Source organism: Ylistrum balloti, unplaced genomic scaffold, assembly GCF_031769215.1.
Source record: "Ylistrum balloti isolate Yb309-2 unplaced genomic scaffold, AGI_CSIRO_Ybal_v1 Utg369612, whole genome shotgun sequence".
NCBI lineage: Eukaryota > Metazoa > Mollusca > Bivalvia > Pectinida > Pectinidae > Ylistrum > Ylistrum balloti.
The window spans coordinates 297,416-316,298 of NW_026781887.1; the positions used below are offsets into that span (position 1 = coordinate 297,416).

Consider the following 18,883-nt stretch of genomic DNA (forward strand, 5'->3'; position numbering starts at 1 on the left):
AAAACTTTCAAATAGCATTCATATGTCCATGGATACCAACTGAAAGTAGTTTAATATATAGATACTTGAATATTTAGATATTTTGAATACTGCATCATTTGTGATTCTATATTTACCGACACTCATATATATGTTGTGAATAAAATGTTGGTCATCAGTCTCAGGTTCTGCCAAAGCAAATAACGAGAACGAGAAAATTTATTTGAATTCTTAAAAGAAACGAGGAAATAAAATTGAAAGTCGGATAAAATAATTAAAATTAATTAAATTAAGATATATTGAAGAACATTCAATTCCGGCATTCATGACCTAATTAATGGTCCCGGGTTCGAATCATAGCGGAGGCATTAAAATGAATAGTGACTTCTGTTACACTAAAATGACTTTTACACGTAGTAGGAGTGGTAGCCTAGTGCAGAGACGTATGTTATATATGTCTCTGCCTAGTGGGAGTATTTATGAAAACTTTCGCATATCAGTTTTCCTAGAAAACTCCAAGGTTTCCGCTAACTGTTACTCTCTGCACCCCTTAAACCATCCTCGATACTCCAGGGGTTACACTCACTATCGCTCTCTGCGATGTGAAGCTAGATGTGTTTGATGCTCGCTAGTTTGCATAATGGTTCCTGACATGTCATTACTTAGTTAGATCAGAGACATATATAATATATACGTGTGTTATATACGTCTCTGGATTGACCAAGTTATACATGGCGGTTGTTCATGTCTTAATATCCTTGTCCTTTTTCAGGAGTCGCATATTTTGCCTGACTTTCACTGAATTTAAGTTTGGATTATTATTATATTGTCATGTTGGTATTTGTTTGTTTGCTTTTTTTTTTCGAAAACTTCACATCTGTGTCCGGATTTAAGATTCCGCCATCCGATTGGCTTTTAAATTTAGTTTCAACTAAAAATGATATCGTAGTCTTCAATGTGTTTTGAAGTCAAGGCATTATCGTATATATAATTGATGATATTGATTAACACGGCCAGGTTTAGTGATGAAGTTGAACAACTAACAGAGACATGTCCCATAAACAACAAATGGCAATGGCCCAGCAAGAGGCAATGGCCCTGAGTATGCAAAATGTAATGGTTTATTATGTTCTTTTGTTAATGAATCTATCAAATGTACATTTATTTGAACTTCGCATGTCTATAAATGTAAATATGTCTTTCCTCTTTATCATACCATTCGTCCCTGCACGGACTTAACATAGCACATAATCTCAAGAAGAATCTGCTACCAGATATTGCACAGTCCTGGCATAACATATATAAAGCGACACTCGCATACAATCTATAAAGCTTTCACCATTTTTATATTATGTAAAGAGAGAGAGAGAGAGAGAGAAATCTTGTGTTTTTGACCCAAGACCAAATTAGATTCTAAATGATAGTCGATAATACATATGATTTATTATCATGTACAGATGTAAGTGAATGCACTAAACCCCCCTCCCCCCACCATAAGTTTTTTCGAGAAAATGTTTCATTGTTATAAATGGCAAGATTGATTTGTGGTTTGGTTTTATATATCAATATCAAAGAGGAAGCTGTATCACTTTGTGTAAAAGTAGACCCAATATTTTCGAAATCTTCGTTCACAAATGTAGCAAATCAGATAAATATTTCAGCCCGAGAAAGAGAATAAGTTATTTTGACCAGTTATTTCTGAAAAAATTGAAGACTTAACTATAGTCATGTGTATCCAAGTTCAGAGGAAAAAAAAGAGTGGACACATTAGGCTCTAAGCCCATCCTCAGGATTTTCCCAACCTGTAGATTATCATAGTTTTGTGAATATTCTTATGACAAGCCACTTGAAACCTATAATTATTCTTTATGCCTAGATTTCAGGACAGTGTAAAGCAGTGTTTGGGAAATAAATTGCAGTCAGCACAATAAGGCCAGATAATAAATTGGCAGGCCAGTGACCATTTATGGTTAAGTATAGAGAATTTCTAAATTGATATATCTGAAATTTCATATGTAGATTCCCCATGATCCATGCATATTCTTCATTGTGGACAGATTGGAAAAACAAAATGGCTGATAGGAGGCCATCTTTGGTTTTGACAGTTAAAGCTTATTGTCACAATTTCTTTAGTGGTACAGGATGGATCATTCTCATATTTAATATGTTGAATTCCTTAAACCCCTACTTAAGGGAAGAGATCAAACTCATAAAGAACTAATGATGAGCACCAAGATCCCTTGTTTATAGAGTGTTATATTTGCTGAATAGTACAAATTGTCCGCCAAAATGTTGTATGATGCATTATATATCCGAATAGGTTGAAGTACGCTGGATTGTAGCTGTAACAAGTTTCAAGTCTCTCTGATACAAATGTCATTAAATGTATATTTATATGATGTGCATGAACTAAGGGAGGGGGCAATTAATTTTTCCAATAGTCAGAGAAGATGACACTGTTTTCCATGCCAACCTCAGCCTACTTGGTTACAATATTATTAACTTTGACAACTTTTATGTTGGTTGGAAAATACATGAACATGTATGAATATTTGTGCAAACTTGGTAGCCAATGCTGTAAAGTGATTTATATAAAGCATAGAGAATATGAAAAGATTGCACACTGGTGATAACAGAAATCTTTAATGTAGCTGAAGATAAATATCACATCAAATAAAAACATTTGCTCTTTCTTACCCTTTAAATGCAATAGATAGAAGGCCTACAGTATTATTTCCACTTCTGTGTTTTTTGAAATTGATTTTCTCTTTTCAGCTACAAACTATAATCGAAAACTGAATCCTATTATCAAATTATAAATGAGTATCTGTATATGCCAGAGGTTTATCAATTTCACTTCAAAGTGTGATGCTTAAAGCTTTTTTCCAGAATAGCAATGCTATCAACAGACATGCTATACAATGCAAGGAAAATATAAGGAATGGAAGTAACACAGTTAAGCCTAATACAAGATTCATGTACAATAGGAAATTTGTCAATAAAGTGAAACCTATGAGCTGCCAGCCCTTTAATGCTTATAAATTAACTTACTTACAGATGAGAGAATACATGATGTTGTATAACAACTTGACAGAGAGGTGCTTTTGGAGCTGTGCAGTTCTACAACATGACAATAGACTATCACCACAGGAGGTAATTCTGTCATTAATGTAATGTACAATGTGTTGGCTATTACAATATGTCTCATACAAGTAGCTCAGTACAGTAGATATCCATCTCATACACATTACAGTACAGTTGATATCAGTCTCATACATGTAGCACCATACAATTGATATCAGTCTCATACATGTAGCACCATACAATTGGTATCAGTCTCGGTATCATTCATTTAAATCATGTGTGAAATATAAGTGTTTGACAGGTTTTTAACTGCATCATACGGTACTGTTTAAAGTTTTACTGATCATTAACTAATTACTTGTAAGTTACCATAATTGTAGTGAAATTATATTTAACTTGTTAAATTTTATTCTAATAATATCAGGTTTAACTAGTTAAATACTAGTCTAATGATATCAGGTTAAACAAGTTAAATAGTTAGTCTTATAATATCAGGTTTAATAAGTTAAATACTAGTCTAATAATAGCAGGTTTAACTAGTTGAATACTAATCTAATTATATCATGTTAACTAGTTAAATACTTAGTCTTATAATATCAGGTTTAACTAGTTAAATACTGATCTAATAATATCAGGGTTAACTAATTATATACTAGAATTATCATTTCAGGTTTAACTAGTTATGCACTAGTTTAATAATATTTGATTTAACTGGTTACATACTAGACTAACAGTATAAACTTTAACTAGTTAAATACTTGAATTATGATATCAGGTTTAACTAGTTAAACACTAATCTAATAATACAAGGTTTAACTAGGTAAATACTCGAAAAATAATACTAACTTTAACCATATTGGTTAAGTACTAGTCAAATAATATCAGGTTTAAGTGGTTACATAATAGCTTAATAATATCAGGTTTAACTAGTTACATACTAGTTTAATAATGTCAGGTTTTAACCTGTCAAATTCCAGCTTAACAACATCGGGTTTAACTTGTTAAAATTTAACCTAATAATAGATTTAATGTTTTTATACTAACCTAGTATTTCAGGTCTAACTAATTAAATTCTATTTTCAGAAAATATTTTTAATGTAAACAGTCATTGAAAACTGCATTTTGTGAGGTTTTTCTTAATATGTCTACATGTACCGTACTTCCTTTATCAAGCAACTGACTGACAGTCCACAAATTGTCACAGCACATTTTCATCTCAAAAGAACGTGAAGGTGTCTTCCTGCAAAAAATTATCTTATCACATAGTGGCTGCAGAACGCCAAATAGGTATTTCATTTGTATCGAGATCTTCAGGTGATGAAACAATTTGTCATACATCTTTGTGAAAGGTAATGTAATATTAAATTTTGTAATCAGCAACAATTAAAACCATCAGAACCGCAGTAGTTGGAGTAGATTCACTTATCATCATATAATATAATACATTTCTGTTTTGTTGTTCCAAGAGAAGCTTTTAGAAAGCACATAACCAAATGTTTTTTAGTTATTTTTCCCATTCTTATGGTATCATATGTTTAAATGTTGTTCCATTTCTCTTGTTACAGAAAAGTTGTGTAGAAAACTGCACTGACAGATATGTATCCTACAACCAGAGACTGATGCCAACATTTGCACAGAACTACCAGGAGAGAATGAAGGCAGCTGAAAAGGCAGCATTAGAACAAATGGAAAAAGCAAAACAAAATGAAGCAAATGAAGTCAAAGAGCAGACAACTCCGCAGAGCTGACACAATCATTTTATTTCATATACATTTGACTTTTTTACCATTCAAGTAACTGTTAGAAGACATAGATTGTACTTCTTAATCCCCTAATTTAGTATTGAGTAATGGGATTGAACGGAGTACACTAAGTAATATACATAGTATACAAATCACTCCAGAAGAGGCATTATGTATCATTTCTACTGCATGTGCACTTAATGTTCATCAGAGTATAAAATATGTATTTATTTTGTCTTCATCAAATTTTGTTTTGTGTATATATTATTGTTTGATTCACAAACAATAAATGAATGTAGAGGTTACACCAGTTATAGTGATCTGCTTTCAAATAGCATTTGTCGTTATTGTCTGTTCTTTGGTCAGTCTTGTAGTAGTGCTAATTCAACACACTAGCCAACATAATGATACACTTCATCCACCATTGGATAGAGATAAGAAAATAATGATACACTTCATCCACCATTGGATAGAGATAAGATAATAATCAGGAAGAAAAACACTAAACTGCTAGTTTATAATTACATAATCCATTACATGTTTCAACAAATTTTGTAAGATACAAGCAACAGTGCTCTGATTAATCTTTCTGTAAGGTTGTTAGATAAAGAGATAAGAATGCCTGCATATTGTCTTCATTGACAGATGTTTTCCAGTGCCGCATCGGTGTCACGGCTGGCTCTCAGAGCCTTCTGTTAACTGTTATTATGACTTATTTTGATGTGCACAAAAGTTCACAATGACTCGATTGACAACCACATTTTCTAGTAGCCTTAACACAATCAAAAGTGATGGGGTATTTCCATTTTGTATTTTACTTATTTTCTGTAAGTTTTCCTTGCCATTTCTGCTAAACAATGGGATCAAGTTCACAGGATTAGGTTCAAGTGTTTGGAATGTCGAGCAAAGATCATTATTTACACATTTACTCACATGCTTGTGACGGCCAATAGAATGTCAGCTGATCTGTAAGAGATGCTTATCTCGCCAGGTTAATTTCTAATTTTTAATATCATATCATGGTGTAGGAATCTTTACATGACTATATATACAAGCCATAAGCTAAGTACTGAAGAAAGTTGTAACACGATGATCTGCGAGTTATTGAATGTTTACGACATTCTGACAATGATTTTACACATTTGATGATTTGTTGGGATTAGTTCACAACAAAGTAATAACGCTTTAATTGAAGGTCTTTTAAATTAGCACAAAGTTCATAAGTACAGCTGTTAAATGTAGACATTTTTTGTGAGTTGTGTGTGTTTGTGATTGAGTCATCTATATAAATCAGTACAATTGTGTGTTATCTAGACTGTTCAGAAACGACAAAGAAAATATATGGAGCATTCTAAAAATCAAATTCGATGAAACAGGAGATAGTTATGAACAACAGAATGTAAAGGTAAGTGTCTGCTGCTTCATTGACGATACGCACCATATACATATTGATCAATCCAAGTACGTAATGTCACGTTCTCAAACAAGAATAAGACAAACAACAAGCTACAATCACGTTCAGCTTCATATCGTACAAACAAAATCTCAAGAATTACCAGCACATGCACAATTAGATATATAAAATGATTTTCTTCGACATATTTTCTTTGATCCATTATCACATACACTCATTCATTTACCCAGTCTGAGAGTCGTTACATTGGTAGGGCAGCTTATGTAACAATTTTCTTCACATTTTATGTTTTCTTGTGAACACAACTTGAATATAAGTAGCACCTCATTTAGCTGGCAAAGCAATATAATGTATTTTGATATAGGATCATTTATCAAGTAAGCACATCATTAGCATGGTACAGGGCGGTTACTCCAGTCCCCGATATATAACAAAGGTTTGAACTGATCTTATTTCAGCTGAAGAGGTAATTTGGCAGAAGCAGCAATGGCGAAAAAGCCCGGCCTTTCTGTCAATTTTGCTATCCATTTAGAGACGGACGGATATCTGCCAGGTAAAATGTCTATGTCTAGGAAAGTCAGCTGTTGAAGTCTACAGAACACACACATATCTGCCAGCGTCACCTCATCCCCAACCAGGTACACGCGTGTCTGAAACCAACATGAAAATAAGTACATACAGGTTGTTAATGCATAATGTCAAACATTTGACAGCGTTTCTATTGCTACCCATACTATGCATACTCAGAGCTCTCCTATTGGACACAACACTATAAATGGTAGTTAGTGGTTCCAATTCAAAATTCAAGCATTATTATGAAATTGATGAACGGAATTACACGTCTGCTGACCCTGCGTCGACATCTAATAAAACATAGTAACCAAATCCTAAAATAATAACAATAATAACAAGGTGGCCATGACCCTTAACGGTCATCTGACAATCGATGCATGGATGGACAAACCACAGAATTGCAGATGATAGTTTGACAAATCTGATGAACTCCTACGATGATATTTCAGACCACATTTTACATAAATCCTTTCAAGCATTAAGGAAGAAGCAAAAACCATTGGATAAATTTTCCCATTTGGGGCCCCACTCCCAGGTCCCAAGGGATCAAGTCAATTTTCTGAAATGATGACCCACCTACAACAATGTTTCAGACCACATTTGGTTGAAATCTACCGAGACCTTAAGAAGGAGTATCGTTTTGAAACGAAATCCCAAGTCCCTTGTTGAGTCAACTTTATGAATTATAGAATTATTTGCCAACCCCTTGTGATGTTTCAGACAAAAATTGAATTAAATCCTTTCAAGCATTAAGGAAGAGTAGCGTTTTGAAGCAACGTACATGTATTGTCAAAGTTTCAGGCCAAATTTGGTTGAAACCCGCAAAGGTGTTGAACAGCAAACGGCGCACCATGACGGACAATGCACAATATAAAAACCAGGGATCTTGGCTCTCATCATATTGTATGACTTTTATCTGTTCTTAGGATATCTTGAAAATTGATCAAAGGAAATGGCGAAAATAATCTTTCACTATGAAATCCAAGATAATCGCCTGTCGGCCATTTTTCTTCAGCCCAAGAATTAAAACAGCAAAAGGCAGTAACTGGAGCCCACATATCGATAGATAGCTAGATGTACGACAAACCTTCATTGTCAAAATCAAAGATGGCCATGATTCAACTATTTTGTTTTTCCAACTTGTTCAAAAATTAAAAGGGAACAACCGAAGAGAGATTTCACGTGAATGTGAGAAAGCTCCATCATGTATTCCCGAATATAGCGAGAACAAAGAACTGTTAAAGGACCGGCCACGGACACCAGGCGACCTGAACAGCCTACCATATAATGGTATCTATATGATATATATATTGAAATTGGATTTAGGTAACTTATGTATCGCTGAGAAACAATCAAAGCTACAACTAACTATTTAAAGACCGGTGTATATCGAGCACATTATCACATGTGTTGTATAACAATCGGAGGACCAAAGTAAAACTATTGTTAACGTGTACATGTTACCGGCAATCTTGTTTTAAACAGCAGCCTGTCGAGCCAGAAGTACTGCCCTAAAATATTACTGCACTCAATGCAGTTTCTGTATGTTTTATACTGCAATTAGCATGGATGTACAAATTCATAAGGCGGTAAAATCTTATTGCACTAAATCAACTACGTTTACAGTATGATAAACTATACAAACCCTTAGTGTACTCTCTAGATAATCCAATCGTTCCAGTATGTTCTCCCGGTGGCCCTCGCATGATTTCTGCTGTTCCTCTTGAGACGGGATCCCTTCCGAACTATATTTGGTCAACATATCCGTCACGTGACGATCCGAATTTTTCATTCTGACAGACAGTAAATTTTGATACAACATTAAGTTACAAGATGTCTGTAATAGTAATGAATGTGAGAGTGGGCAGATACAACGAGTACATATGTACTAAGTAATATGTACTAACGACATGTGCAAGTGACTGTACATTTTTTTCTTTTTTTTTTCAAATGTGTTGGAGGGGAAGTCACACAGAGATTCAGAAATCATTATAAAGACAATGGCATATCATTAAGTCATATGGCAATTATACGCGTATTAAAAATACAGACTTTCTTTTATCATATCATTAAGCCTCGTTTAGTGATAGAACAACACTATGTATGCACACTTACCCTAATATGAAGTACTTGACAATAACTGGAAATCTGTCGGCGTGATTGGGAGAAAACTCCAGCTGCATTAACGAATCAATATTATCCTGGTACCTAACAAAGCAAAAACATCAAATGTAATGTCTCATCTTTTTGACGTTTCCATATCTCTTTTTTCGTGTTTCTTGAATTTCTATGATCGCAAAAATAAAGATACTTAAGTTGTCGATGATACTGTTATTTTGTAGATCAGATAAAAACAGTTACATATACAGCGCATATAAACGAATGCACAATAGCGCACGTATGTTGTATATTAATTAATTAAATTCATATTAACAAATGTATCATTCTAAAAGAAAATTTAGAGACTGCACATTGCAAAACAATTTTCTTGTAGTATAGTGTTGGGAAGAACTGTTACATGAGGTTAATATCTAGAAAGTCTCTGTCCTATATATAATAGTAAAGTTTATTTATTTTGCAACAATTGTGAAGAAAGATTTTCCAACTTAAGTTAATAACTCTTGTTGTTCCGGATGGAAGCGCACGAAGAGTCTTACTTTGGGAGGAAACCGGAGTACCCGGGGAAAACCCCCATGGTCGGGCAGGTGACCACATACCTTTTCACGTCCATTTCGGAATCGAACCCCGGACGGCTTGGTGAAAAGCTAGTGCGTTACCACTGCAACACCCGACCACCCAATATGTCTTATATACTATAGCACTCGCAACAGGACATAGTATATAGTGGTTTGAGATGATGGCCATTACTCTCTATTGTTTGATAGGATTCACATACCTTGTCACCAACAGCTGAGACAGAATTTTGTTTTCGATGAGGGGTGATATATCAGATGTGTACAACGATTTTTCCCATGCCTGCCAACACTGAACGTCCGCCTTCTTCAAAGGATCGTTCGGAAGAAAATCTGTATGATAAAATTATGTCATTTAAATCTGATAGAAGATATGCTTAATTGTAGAAAACTTGAATAAGTTCAGTGATCGAAATCTACAGAATACTTTTAATATCACTATAAAATCATACAGTTCCCGTCAAATTAAAACAAACAAAATACAATATGTGGAGAATTTTAAAACCTCGAATGCTTCGCTTTCTCTTCTGTCTCGAATTATATGTTATGTTATACAATCTAATTACAAAAGAGATGCCAACACGCGGTAGTTTTTTCAGCCACTATTATATCATAACATCACTGTTATTACATATAGGCGATTAAAATCTGCCTGAAATTTCATTTCGTAAGTACACTATGAAATATATGTTCTTTGATAACTGAATTAATCCAACAAGTCACGGATGTCCAATATGATTTTCCTACTTTGTCCTGAACCCGTCCGGTCGATATACTCGAGAGTGGACAATTGTCCGAACACTGTTCCTTCGCCCTCTTTGAGACACTGAAGCCTTCCACAGCCACTTGAACGTCCTATCAAGTCCATTACGTCACCATGTGCCAACCGAAATGACATCTCCTGAAAAGAAAACAAATACCAAGAAGTCGTAAAACATGGCATTTTTCACCAAGACGAGATGATGGTACAAAAATTCGGCCGGGTCTTGAATTCAATATAACATAGAAATACAAAAAATGAAATCCTGCCAATAGCAAAAGGCGAAACTATAGCACTAGACATTGTGTACTATGGCTGGAAGGTTTTCAGTCTGTAATCCGGAAGACTTCCGCGGACGGACGGACGGATCCCAATATATCATCCGTACGTTTTATACAAAGTTATTTTGAGAATATCACATTCCTTTAACTTGCTTGTATAAAACGCGTACCTTTTATAAACATCTGATCTTATTCTTGGATTTGTTCCAAGGTATTCATGTAAAGTTTTCTTAAAAAGGCATTATGCATCATAATTTAATGTAAGGTGTAATTTCTATAAAAATTGTGCTATGTTAACGAGATATACCTTGTATGTATAGTGGACGAGCTTTCATGTTATTTCCATAATAATATGTGTATTGTGGATGAAGTACATGTTCCGGAAATAAGATAGATAATGTGAGCGAGGTATGTTTATAAAAACGAATTATATGTACATTTGTATTTTATGTGGATGACGTAACTGTCATTTGAATAAGGTATTTATGTGGATGGATTCTACGATTTTGAGATATATGTACAGCGAAACATTAAAAGTATGTGTTGACTGGATATATCAACATCATTCCCAAGCCTTTAAGTAAGACGCGGCTTGTTATTTGAAGAATTAACCAATTACTGAGGTTGATATAAATACCTTCTCCATCATCAGTAGAGTACACTGCCAGGTCTCAGCCGACAAGGAAACTTCTGTCAATGTTCTACCATTGATTGATTCGTCTAATACTTCATCGTATTCCGACACATCTTTGTACAATACTGATGCTCTGTGGTATAATAATATATAGATCACGATACCATATTAATGTAATGTTTTCGTACCGCACAGGTGTGACACAGAATTACATTGTACATATTACATGTCGTGTATAACATTGTACATCTTACGCTGTCGTGTATTACATTGTACATATTACATATGGTGTATTACATTGTACATATTACATATAGTGTATTACAGTATACATATTACAAGTCGTGTTTTACATTGTACAAATTACATATCGTGTATTACATTGTACAAATTACATATCGTGTTTTACATTGTACAAATTACACATCGTGTATTACATTGTACAAATTACATATCGTGTATTACAGTATACATATTACATGTCGTGTATTACATTGTACAAATTACATATGGTGTATTACAGTATACATATTACATGTCGTGTTTTACATTGACGAAAACAAATAACACATTAAGCAATGACAATATTATTAACATCTTTATAAATATAATGCCAGATGAGAGAACAAGATCAAGCTTTGAGTCCCCTAATCACTACACGTTGGTACAAAAGACAAATGATTCTATAGATGATGTCATAGCTTTTCAAATGCAATAAAATTAAATCAGTATTTAACACATCTGAAAGTCATGTTTTATCGGTGAATGTTTCATTGCTGTCATCGATAAAGTCCTGGCAAACCTTACAGGTACCAAGTATTATTAATACAACATCTAATATAAAAGACTAATAAAACAAGAAAATATACACCCATACACCACACCCCTACAACCTCACCTCGAGAGAGCGGTCCTTCCATTCACCCGGGAGCACGTTCTACCACTCCTGACGTTACTTATCCACACCAACACACGCTCAAAAGATGTGACGAAGTAACCTAACCGTTGTGTATTCACGTCCTCACTCATGGCAAATGACTTTCTCGCCCCAAGATCCTTTAAGTATTTAGTTACGTTTGGAAAGATGTCCTCTGGAATAGGAAGACCGATTTTCGGAAACATGCTTACTCGTGGAAACACGGCGAGATCAGCCGCCGTTAAGGAATTGCCAACCTGTAAAAACATTAGAGAGGTCTTAGCAATGATTTCAGTCTGGAAGATGGAGTAAAGCTATTACAAGACATATAAACAGTCTATTAATGAAAATATTAACATTTAAGTATTGATAAAAATTCTTAAAGATCAACGTTACAAATATTATGTCTTACCAGAAACTGTCTACCACCCAGCTCTTTTTCCAACATAAACAGCATTTTATAACAGGCGAATCCATGTTGTTCCAGTTCTGCGACAGTCTTATACGTGCCTTCAAATGACCTAAAACATGACGAAAACCTCTCTTGGAAATGATATGTAATAATTCTGATTGGATCGTCAGATTTGAACACGATATCAATTTAATGTTGAGATTAACGAAACAATTTCGTACAGACATTTACATGACACTGTGTTACTGACCAATAAGTAATGCATTTTGACGTCACATTCAAATATCTTCTGCATAAATCAAGAAAAAGTTCCTCGCTTGTACCTCATATATATTGCTTTCGTGCTCTTGGAGATGGCGTTGTTTAGGGACGTTTCCAATGCCTTCATCGACCCAAACTGTAGTCTTGTGAGGAAACCAAACATATTCTGGTAGTATAAGGCCATGAAGTCCTGAAGTAATTGGTTATTGAAAATAATACATTAAGCGACAGTTTTACATAATCCAGTGTGTGTGAAATAGTTTAGAAGCTTGGGCGACAAAGTTAAGAAGTGTTTGAAATACTTTACATATTGCTGAGATTGTTGACACGTGGGTTAGAACATCAACACTAAGTAAGTGAGTTAGCACTCCTAGGTAAGGTAAGATTATTCATAGGTAACACGTGCGTGAAATAATTATCACGTGTCCAGGATGGTTTACCTGCACCATTTGTTCTTCCCATTCCTGCCACATCTTTACACAGGTACATTGCCACGGATCATCTGGGAACAGACTCGTCCCCGGGAATACCTTGTCCAAGTATTCAATGATGACGTTCGACTCGAACAAAATACAGTCTGGTACACCCTTAATATAACACAATATTCAGTATCATTCACACGTGTATTTGTGATCATCTAAATATATTGTGTTAACTAAGTGGCAAAAAGAAGTACTTTCATAAAACTCATAAAAATAACACTGGACAAATACCTACAGCATATTGAAAAAGTTTGGAAAAAAGCGGTAGTTGTCTTATCATATATCTATATATAATTTAGTGTAAACAAAGCCCTGGGTAATTCATAAAGAGGGTCTGTCTTCAGCTGGATTCTGCAGGCTCTTATCGATCACAGTTGATGATAAATTAACTTTTTTCTGCAGAATTGACCGGTCTCCTCACCTGAACGTTCCGAATACATATTGCTGGAACCTTCCCATTTGGGTTTATAGCAAGGTAGTCTTCGGTATACTGCTCTCCAATAGCCAGGTCAACATTTACCTAAACAACACAGTGTTCAGAAAACAAGAGTTGACACATGTGTATGATTCCGATATATAGAACAGAGGAGATATATGCATGACGATGCGTCTGGGTAACAATGTTCATAACCCGAGCTTGCGTGGATAGAGTAGACCTGTAGTGTTCAGTGCAATATCTATAGGAGGTTTCAATATTTATGAAATATTTTATCTTTAAATGTAAAAATGTAGTTCTGTTTAAATATATTCCACTAACAATTAAAAGTGATACTTCTTTATATCTGACTGACAGTTGTTAAGCCCAGTGCAGTTTAATAGAGCCGAGTCAAAGTACCTTTCTATATTTCATATAGAATTTATACAACATCGGTATGCTTAGATATCAACAGAGACACTTTATCGTTCACAAAATAGTTACGACTCTCCGAAAACCTATGAAACCAGTCGTTATTGGAAGCAACAGAAACAGTTTAACTGTTTTGTTGTTTCAATCGACATTGCTTTTCAGGCCAGTCCATAACATTACAGAAAATGTTGTTTTACCAAAGAAATAGAAATAGTTAAGATTTCTACTAGTTTTTTTCTGATGTATTAGATTGAAGTTTGATATTTTTTAATCCAGAAGTCTAGCTGGAGGAAGAAAAAACGATATATCCTCTAAGACACTTTCTAATTTCAGATGCAATAGGCATAAACAGCTTTCCATATCAGATGAGTGCTAGAGAAAGGTGGGATGGTGTTAAAGGAGGAAACTTTATTTTATATTTGCTAACTACTGCAACGTGTGTATATGGTACTCGGACTTATACGGTATCAGGTTTGCATTTCATTCACAGCTTTGACGGTTTCAATATAGCGTGGTACGAACATTATACCCTATAATGGGATTTAGAATAACCAGGAGGCAAAACCTGATAGTTCGGCGTCAAATGAGAGATCACAGGGGCGGTTTAATGTTCATCCTCTGTGTATCATAAACAACAGTAAAGAAATTGAATTTGATATCATAAACATACACGGCATTTTTAATTCTGTCTATTTATGTATTCATTTTGTTTTTTGTAGTCGAGAGGTTTCAATCGCAATCTTGAACGTTTTCCCTCCTCCTCCTCCTCCTCCTCCTCCTCCCCCCTCCTTCCATCGGATAAGTTTTTTAAAATTAAGTTTAACGTTTTTAACGTTAACTATTACACCAAAACACTAACCATAGCGGATAAAGCATTATCTAAAAGAATCGTTTTGAAAATTGTATATTTGTACATTGTATTTCTTAATATTACATAATAATATAGGTATATCAAAAATGTATAAAAAAAAACTTTCAAATATCTAGAAGTTTATGTAAAAATATTTGCTGAGTCACATTACCTTGGTGAAGGGTATGTTTTTCTCCAGGAGAGCGATTCTGACACGGCGTGCGCATTCACTGTGATCATTGTCAAATAGACTTACGCCATCCACCAACTCAAACCTGCTGCTGAAAGATAGGTTTTATCTGTAATCTATCGTTATAGTGCTTTTGAAGTGTTTCATTTGTAAAAATCTGCACGTAGATCAAGAGAGGTAAAAATCAGTTTCTATTTCAATAAAACAAGTTCTTCGTCTTGTTTTCGCTTCTGACTGTTAATGGGCATCTCGGTATTAGAAATATTAAAAGCGTGACACTACAGTGTACTTCCGAATCATGAAAAACTCTGGTCTCAAAAAGCGATCTGTAAATAAATATCTGTACAGAAATATCTGTACACCACCGACCTGTGAATAAATATCTGTACACCACCGATCTATAAATAAATATATGTACACAAATATCTGTGAATAAATATCTGTACATCACCGATCTGTGAATAAATATCTGTTCACCACCGATCTGTACACAAATATCTGTACACCACCGATCTGTGAATAAATATCTGTAGACCACCGATCTGTGAATAAATATCTGTAAATAAATATCTATACACTACCGATCTGACATGAAATTTACTTTATAGATGATAAATTTCCCTGTGGAAATGCTATTAATGATTTCTATCCTATTCTATTGTTGACGCTGCGTGCTTTGACCTTGATAATGACACGCTGTGACCTTAATAATATGTGTTAACCTTGGTGATGACATAATGTGAACATAATATGACATAAGGTGGTCGTTCTTTTTAGTGACATGCTGTGACGCTGAGGATATGTTTTGACCTTGGTGATCACAGGTTTTTCTGTATTTGTTTGTTTGTGTACTGTACTTTTGTGTTGATATCAACGTATATAATGCCTGTGTTAGCTGTATATGGTGGAACGCTTGATACATTTATATGTTTAAATTTTGCATGATGCCCCCCCCCCCCCATTAATCTGGATTGTATTCACATAAGTGTACATACAGTTTGGACCACAGGACAATACCGTGACGTCGTTTGGCGCCATATTGACCGGCGTTACATCAACGCTTTGCACGTCGCGTCAGATAACATGCATTCTATCATTTTGCTGATTACAATTTTCTCGAAGCTTTTCTTAGTTCTTAAAGATACAACGAGGAAAAAATTTAGAATTACAATGAAGAAAAAAATGTGCAATAATGTTTTGAATAATATCCTAAATGAAAATATAACCATTGAACGTCGGTCATTCTATGTATCTACCACCTATATTGCATTCATATTGACAATAAATGCAATATGACCGACGTTCAGTGGTTAAATACCTTATAGAAAAGCCCAAGAATTTAACCGCACATTTACGTAAGAAAAGCAAAACCGTTGCATAACTTTTCGATCAAACAGATTAATGTAAGTCATAATGATATACGTGTGTGTTAAATAAGAGAAGTGAGTTTCAGTATGAAAGGACTATTCAAATCACCCCGATATGACTTACTGTGTACCTGATCATATTATGTGGCCAGTTGACCACACCGTGAAACTTGGAACAGATTCGTATGGTAATTCGGTATACCAATACCTGGTACCTGAGACACTTGATTTGCCTTTGTCTAGGGACCGCCTGAGGTATAGGTCACATTTTGTTTTAATATATAAGTTATACATTGTATTCCTCATGACATCTGACTTTATTTTGTAAGGACGGTGTTAAAGTTCAATATTTACTCTTTTGCGATTCAAAATTACGTAGATATACATTTGCGTGCACGAAAAACGTTGTGCGCACCTGCATCACTAAATGTGCAGCTGTCACTAGGATGTATCTTGTATATCAATTGTCGGTTGTCCACAATGAGCGGATGCCAAGCTCGTTTACTAATAATACTTGGGACTTTGCTAAAACACTGCGCCGCTAAAGAGAGTGTACGTTTTATACATGTACATTTCTTGTCACGGTTTGGTTGTACCACTATTGGTTGTGAAATGTTGCTATATTGGCTCCGCGTCCGCGTTGTCTGCATACACACGGATTCAAATGACAATATGATTAATTTTGTATTGAATCGGACCAGTTAAAGCAGACTTTATGTGCACATATAGACTAACCTTCTCAAGTGCACGTAACACTCGCTCAAATGTTCAGTCATAGACTTGCTAAATACGGACAGGCTTACATATGTTATATAGGTATCTGATAATGACCGGTACTCACCTCTTCAAGTTGCCCTCTTTAATAAGGGGGACTTTCCTTGTGATCCTCTTGTAGAAATACCAGAACAGAACAGCTGCTATTAAGGTCCCTATCATGGACCAGATAACACCCGGAAGGACCGAGTCAGTCATACTTTACACAAACTACATAGTATTACGAACTGAAATGGCGAGCTACCGGGACGGTAAAACCTAGGATGGCAGTCAGTAGTGTATTGTGATGCATCGGAGCGTGCCGTTATACGGGTATCGTCGAGAAAATGATCACTCAGCTATTTAAGGTTTTACTTATGTTAGCCCACGCAAGCATCGCGGACATATGATCGTTTTACTAATTTTACTTGTTTGTATACAGCGTGTACATATTTTGTATCGCAATGCATGAAATTGTACCCCATTGCTTTGCAGTTATAGAATGAAATTGAAACTTTATAAACGCTTCACTTATTATCTTTATGAACACGGACTTAGATATATATATATGCTCTATATCTAACTACGAGCGTTAAAGGAACATTTGTCTGCGCTGAAACGTACAAGAACTTGTACACTACATTCTGATCTCCTAGAGTTACTGCCCTTTGTTTAACTCCTAGGCATAGCTTGACAGTAAATGGGGGCTGATAATGGTACACTACAAATGATTTCACATGCTTGTGCAGTGTCTTGTACCGTATAATAACCCGACATACATCTATTGACATGAAGATTTCATATCAATGTATCCATTGTTTTTTACTGTACCTTTCATGCAGTACCTGAAACTACATAGTACAGTAGGCTGTACCTCAATATTTCAATAGTTTCCACTCGAATTAAAAAGACAGAAAGGAAGGAATGAAATAATAAGAATAAAATGGTCGTATGACTCTCTGTGTACCGTTTTAAGTACTGTATATACATGTTCATTATGTATTTCATTTTCTTTACATTTTTGTTTTGTTTCAAATATGTATTTATAATACTGATGATTGTTGGGGAAAATAAGGACATTTACCTGTATATGAATCATATTTCCACCCTGTTGTAAAAGACGTGAATTATGTGAACTTACTAAAGAACAGACAAATCTACCGTATATGAAGGTGTCTGATACATATCCATATACAGCTGTGTATAACTTAACACAGACTTGAAGTGAATGAAGGGTCGAGATATTTCATGCACAATCCTATGCATGATGTAGTTTTCTCTGAAAATCTCCTATATTTATTATTTGCGAATTCAAAACCGTAAAGGTGATGATTCTTTTTTGTCATGTCAAGTGTTGTTACTTTAATTTTTATTTTTTGCTTTGTTTTCTTTATGTATTTGATTACCATTATTTAAATGAAAAATCACTCGCTTAAAACTGACTCATTATATATGTATAGACCGTTTATTTATTACAGTCTTTAGGTTTGAGTTCATTCGTAAAATGATATACATTTTGTATGTTGTAAGCGGGGGCGTACTTCATTGAGACCCGTGGTCGTAAACACTGGATGTTATTTGAATTTAGCAGTGCATATTTTAATTCTTTTTCAGTTAGGTTATTTTGCATAACGAAAAGACATTG

The 18,883-nt window shown here is 34.7% G+C and overlaps 2 protein-coding genes across 2 annotated transcripts; one reads left to right on the forward strand and one right to left on the reverse strand.

Annotated features, from left to right (window-relative positions):
- Positions 1 to 997: 997 nt before the first annotated feature.
- LOC132547106 (uncharacterized) lies at positions 998 to 5,269 on the forward strand. The gene is made up of 3 exons (XM_060210864.1): positions 998 to 1,092; positions 3,037 to 3,132; positions 4,629 to 5,269. The coding sequence occupies exons 1-3, from the start codon at positions 1,030 to 1,032 to the stop codon at positions 4,809 to 4,811; spliced, it is 342 nt and encodes a 113-aa protein (XP_060066847.1). The 5' UTR covers positions 998 to 1,029; the 3' UTR covers positions 4,812 to 5,269.
- Positions 5,270 to 6,402: 1,133 nt separating this feature from the next.
- On the reverse strand, positions 6,403 to 17,457 carry LOC132547149 (uncharacterized). The gene is made up of 13 exons (XM_060210907.1): positions 17,327 to 17,457; positions 15,101 to 15,206; positions 13,653 to 13,751; positions 13,190 to 13,336; positions 12,812 to 12,939; positions 12,489 to 12,597; positions 12,059 to 12,333; positions 11,164 to 11,293; positions 10,233 to 10,386; positions 9,689 to 9,818; positions 8,908 to 9,000; positions 8,438 to 8,585; positions 6,403 to 6,869 (listed from the first exon to the last, which is right to left on the reverse strand). Exons 1-13 carry the CDS (start codon positions 17,455 to 17,457, stop codon positions 6,669 to 6,671), a joined length of 1,851 nt encoding a protein of 616 aa, XP_060066890.1. The 3' UTR covers positions 6,403 to 6,668.
- Positions 17,458 to 18,883: the final 1,426 nt, after the last annotated feature.

Excerpts from the sequence above, each read along its gene's own strand:
- LOC132547106 (XM_060210864.1), top strand. The coding sequence starts at position 1,030 with ATGTCCCATAAACAACAAATGGCAATGGCCCAGCAAGAGGCAATGGCC. Across the intron at positions 1,093-3,036 it reads TGGCCCTGAGTATGCAAAAT|ATGAGAGAATACATGATGTT; the intron begins GTAATGGTTTAT and ends ACTTACTTACAG. Across the intron at positions 3,133-4,628 it reads ATAGACTATCACCACAGGAG|AAAAGTTGTGTAGAAAACTG; the intron begins GTAATTCTGTCA and ends CTCTTGTTACAG.
- LOC132547149 (XM_060210907.1), bottom strand. The coding sequence starts at position 17,457 with ATGACTGACTCGGTCCTTCCGGGTGTTATCTGGTCCATGATAGGGACC. Across the intron at positions 12,334-12,488 it reads TGGGTGGTAGACAGTTTCTG|GTTGGCAATTCCTTAACGGC; the intron begins GTAAGACATAAT and ends ATGTTTTTACAG. Across the intron at positions 9,001-9,688 it reads TCTCAGCTGTTGGTGACAAG|GTACCAGGATAATATTGATT; the intron begins GTATGTGAATCC and ends TTGCTTTGTTAG.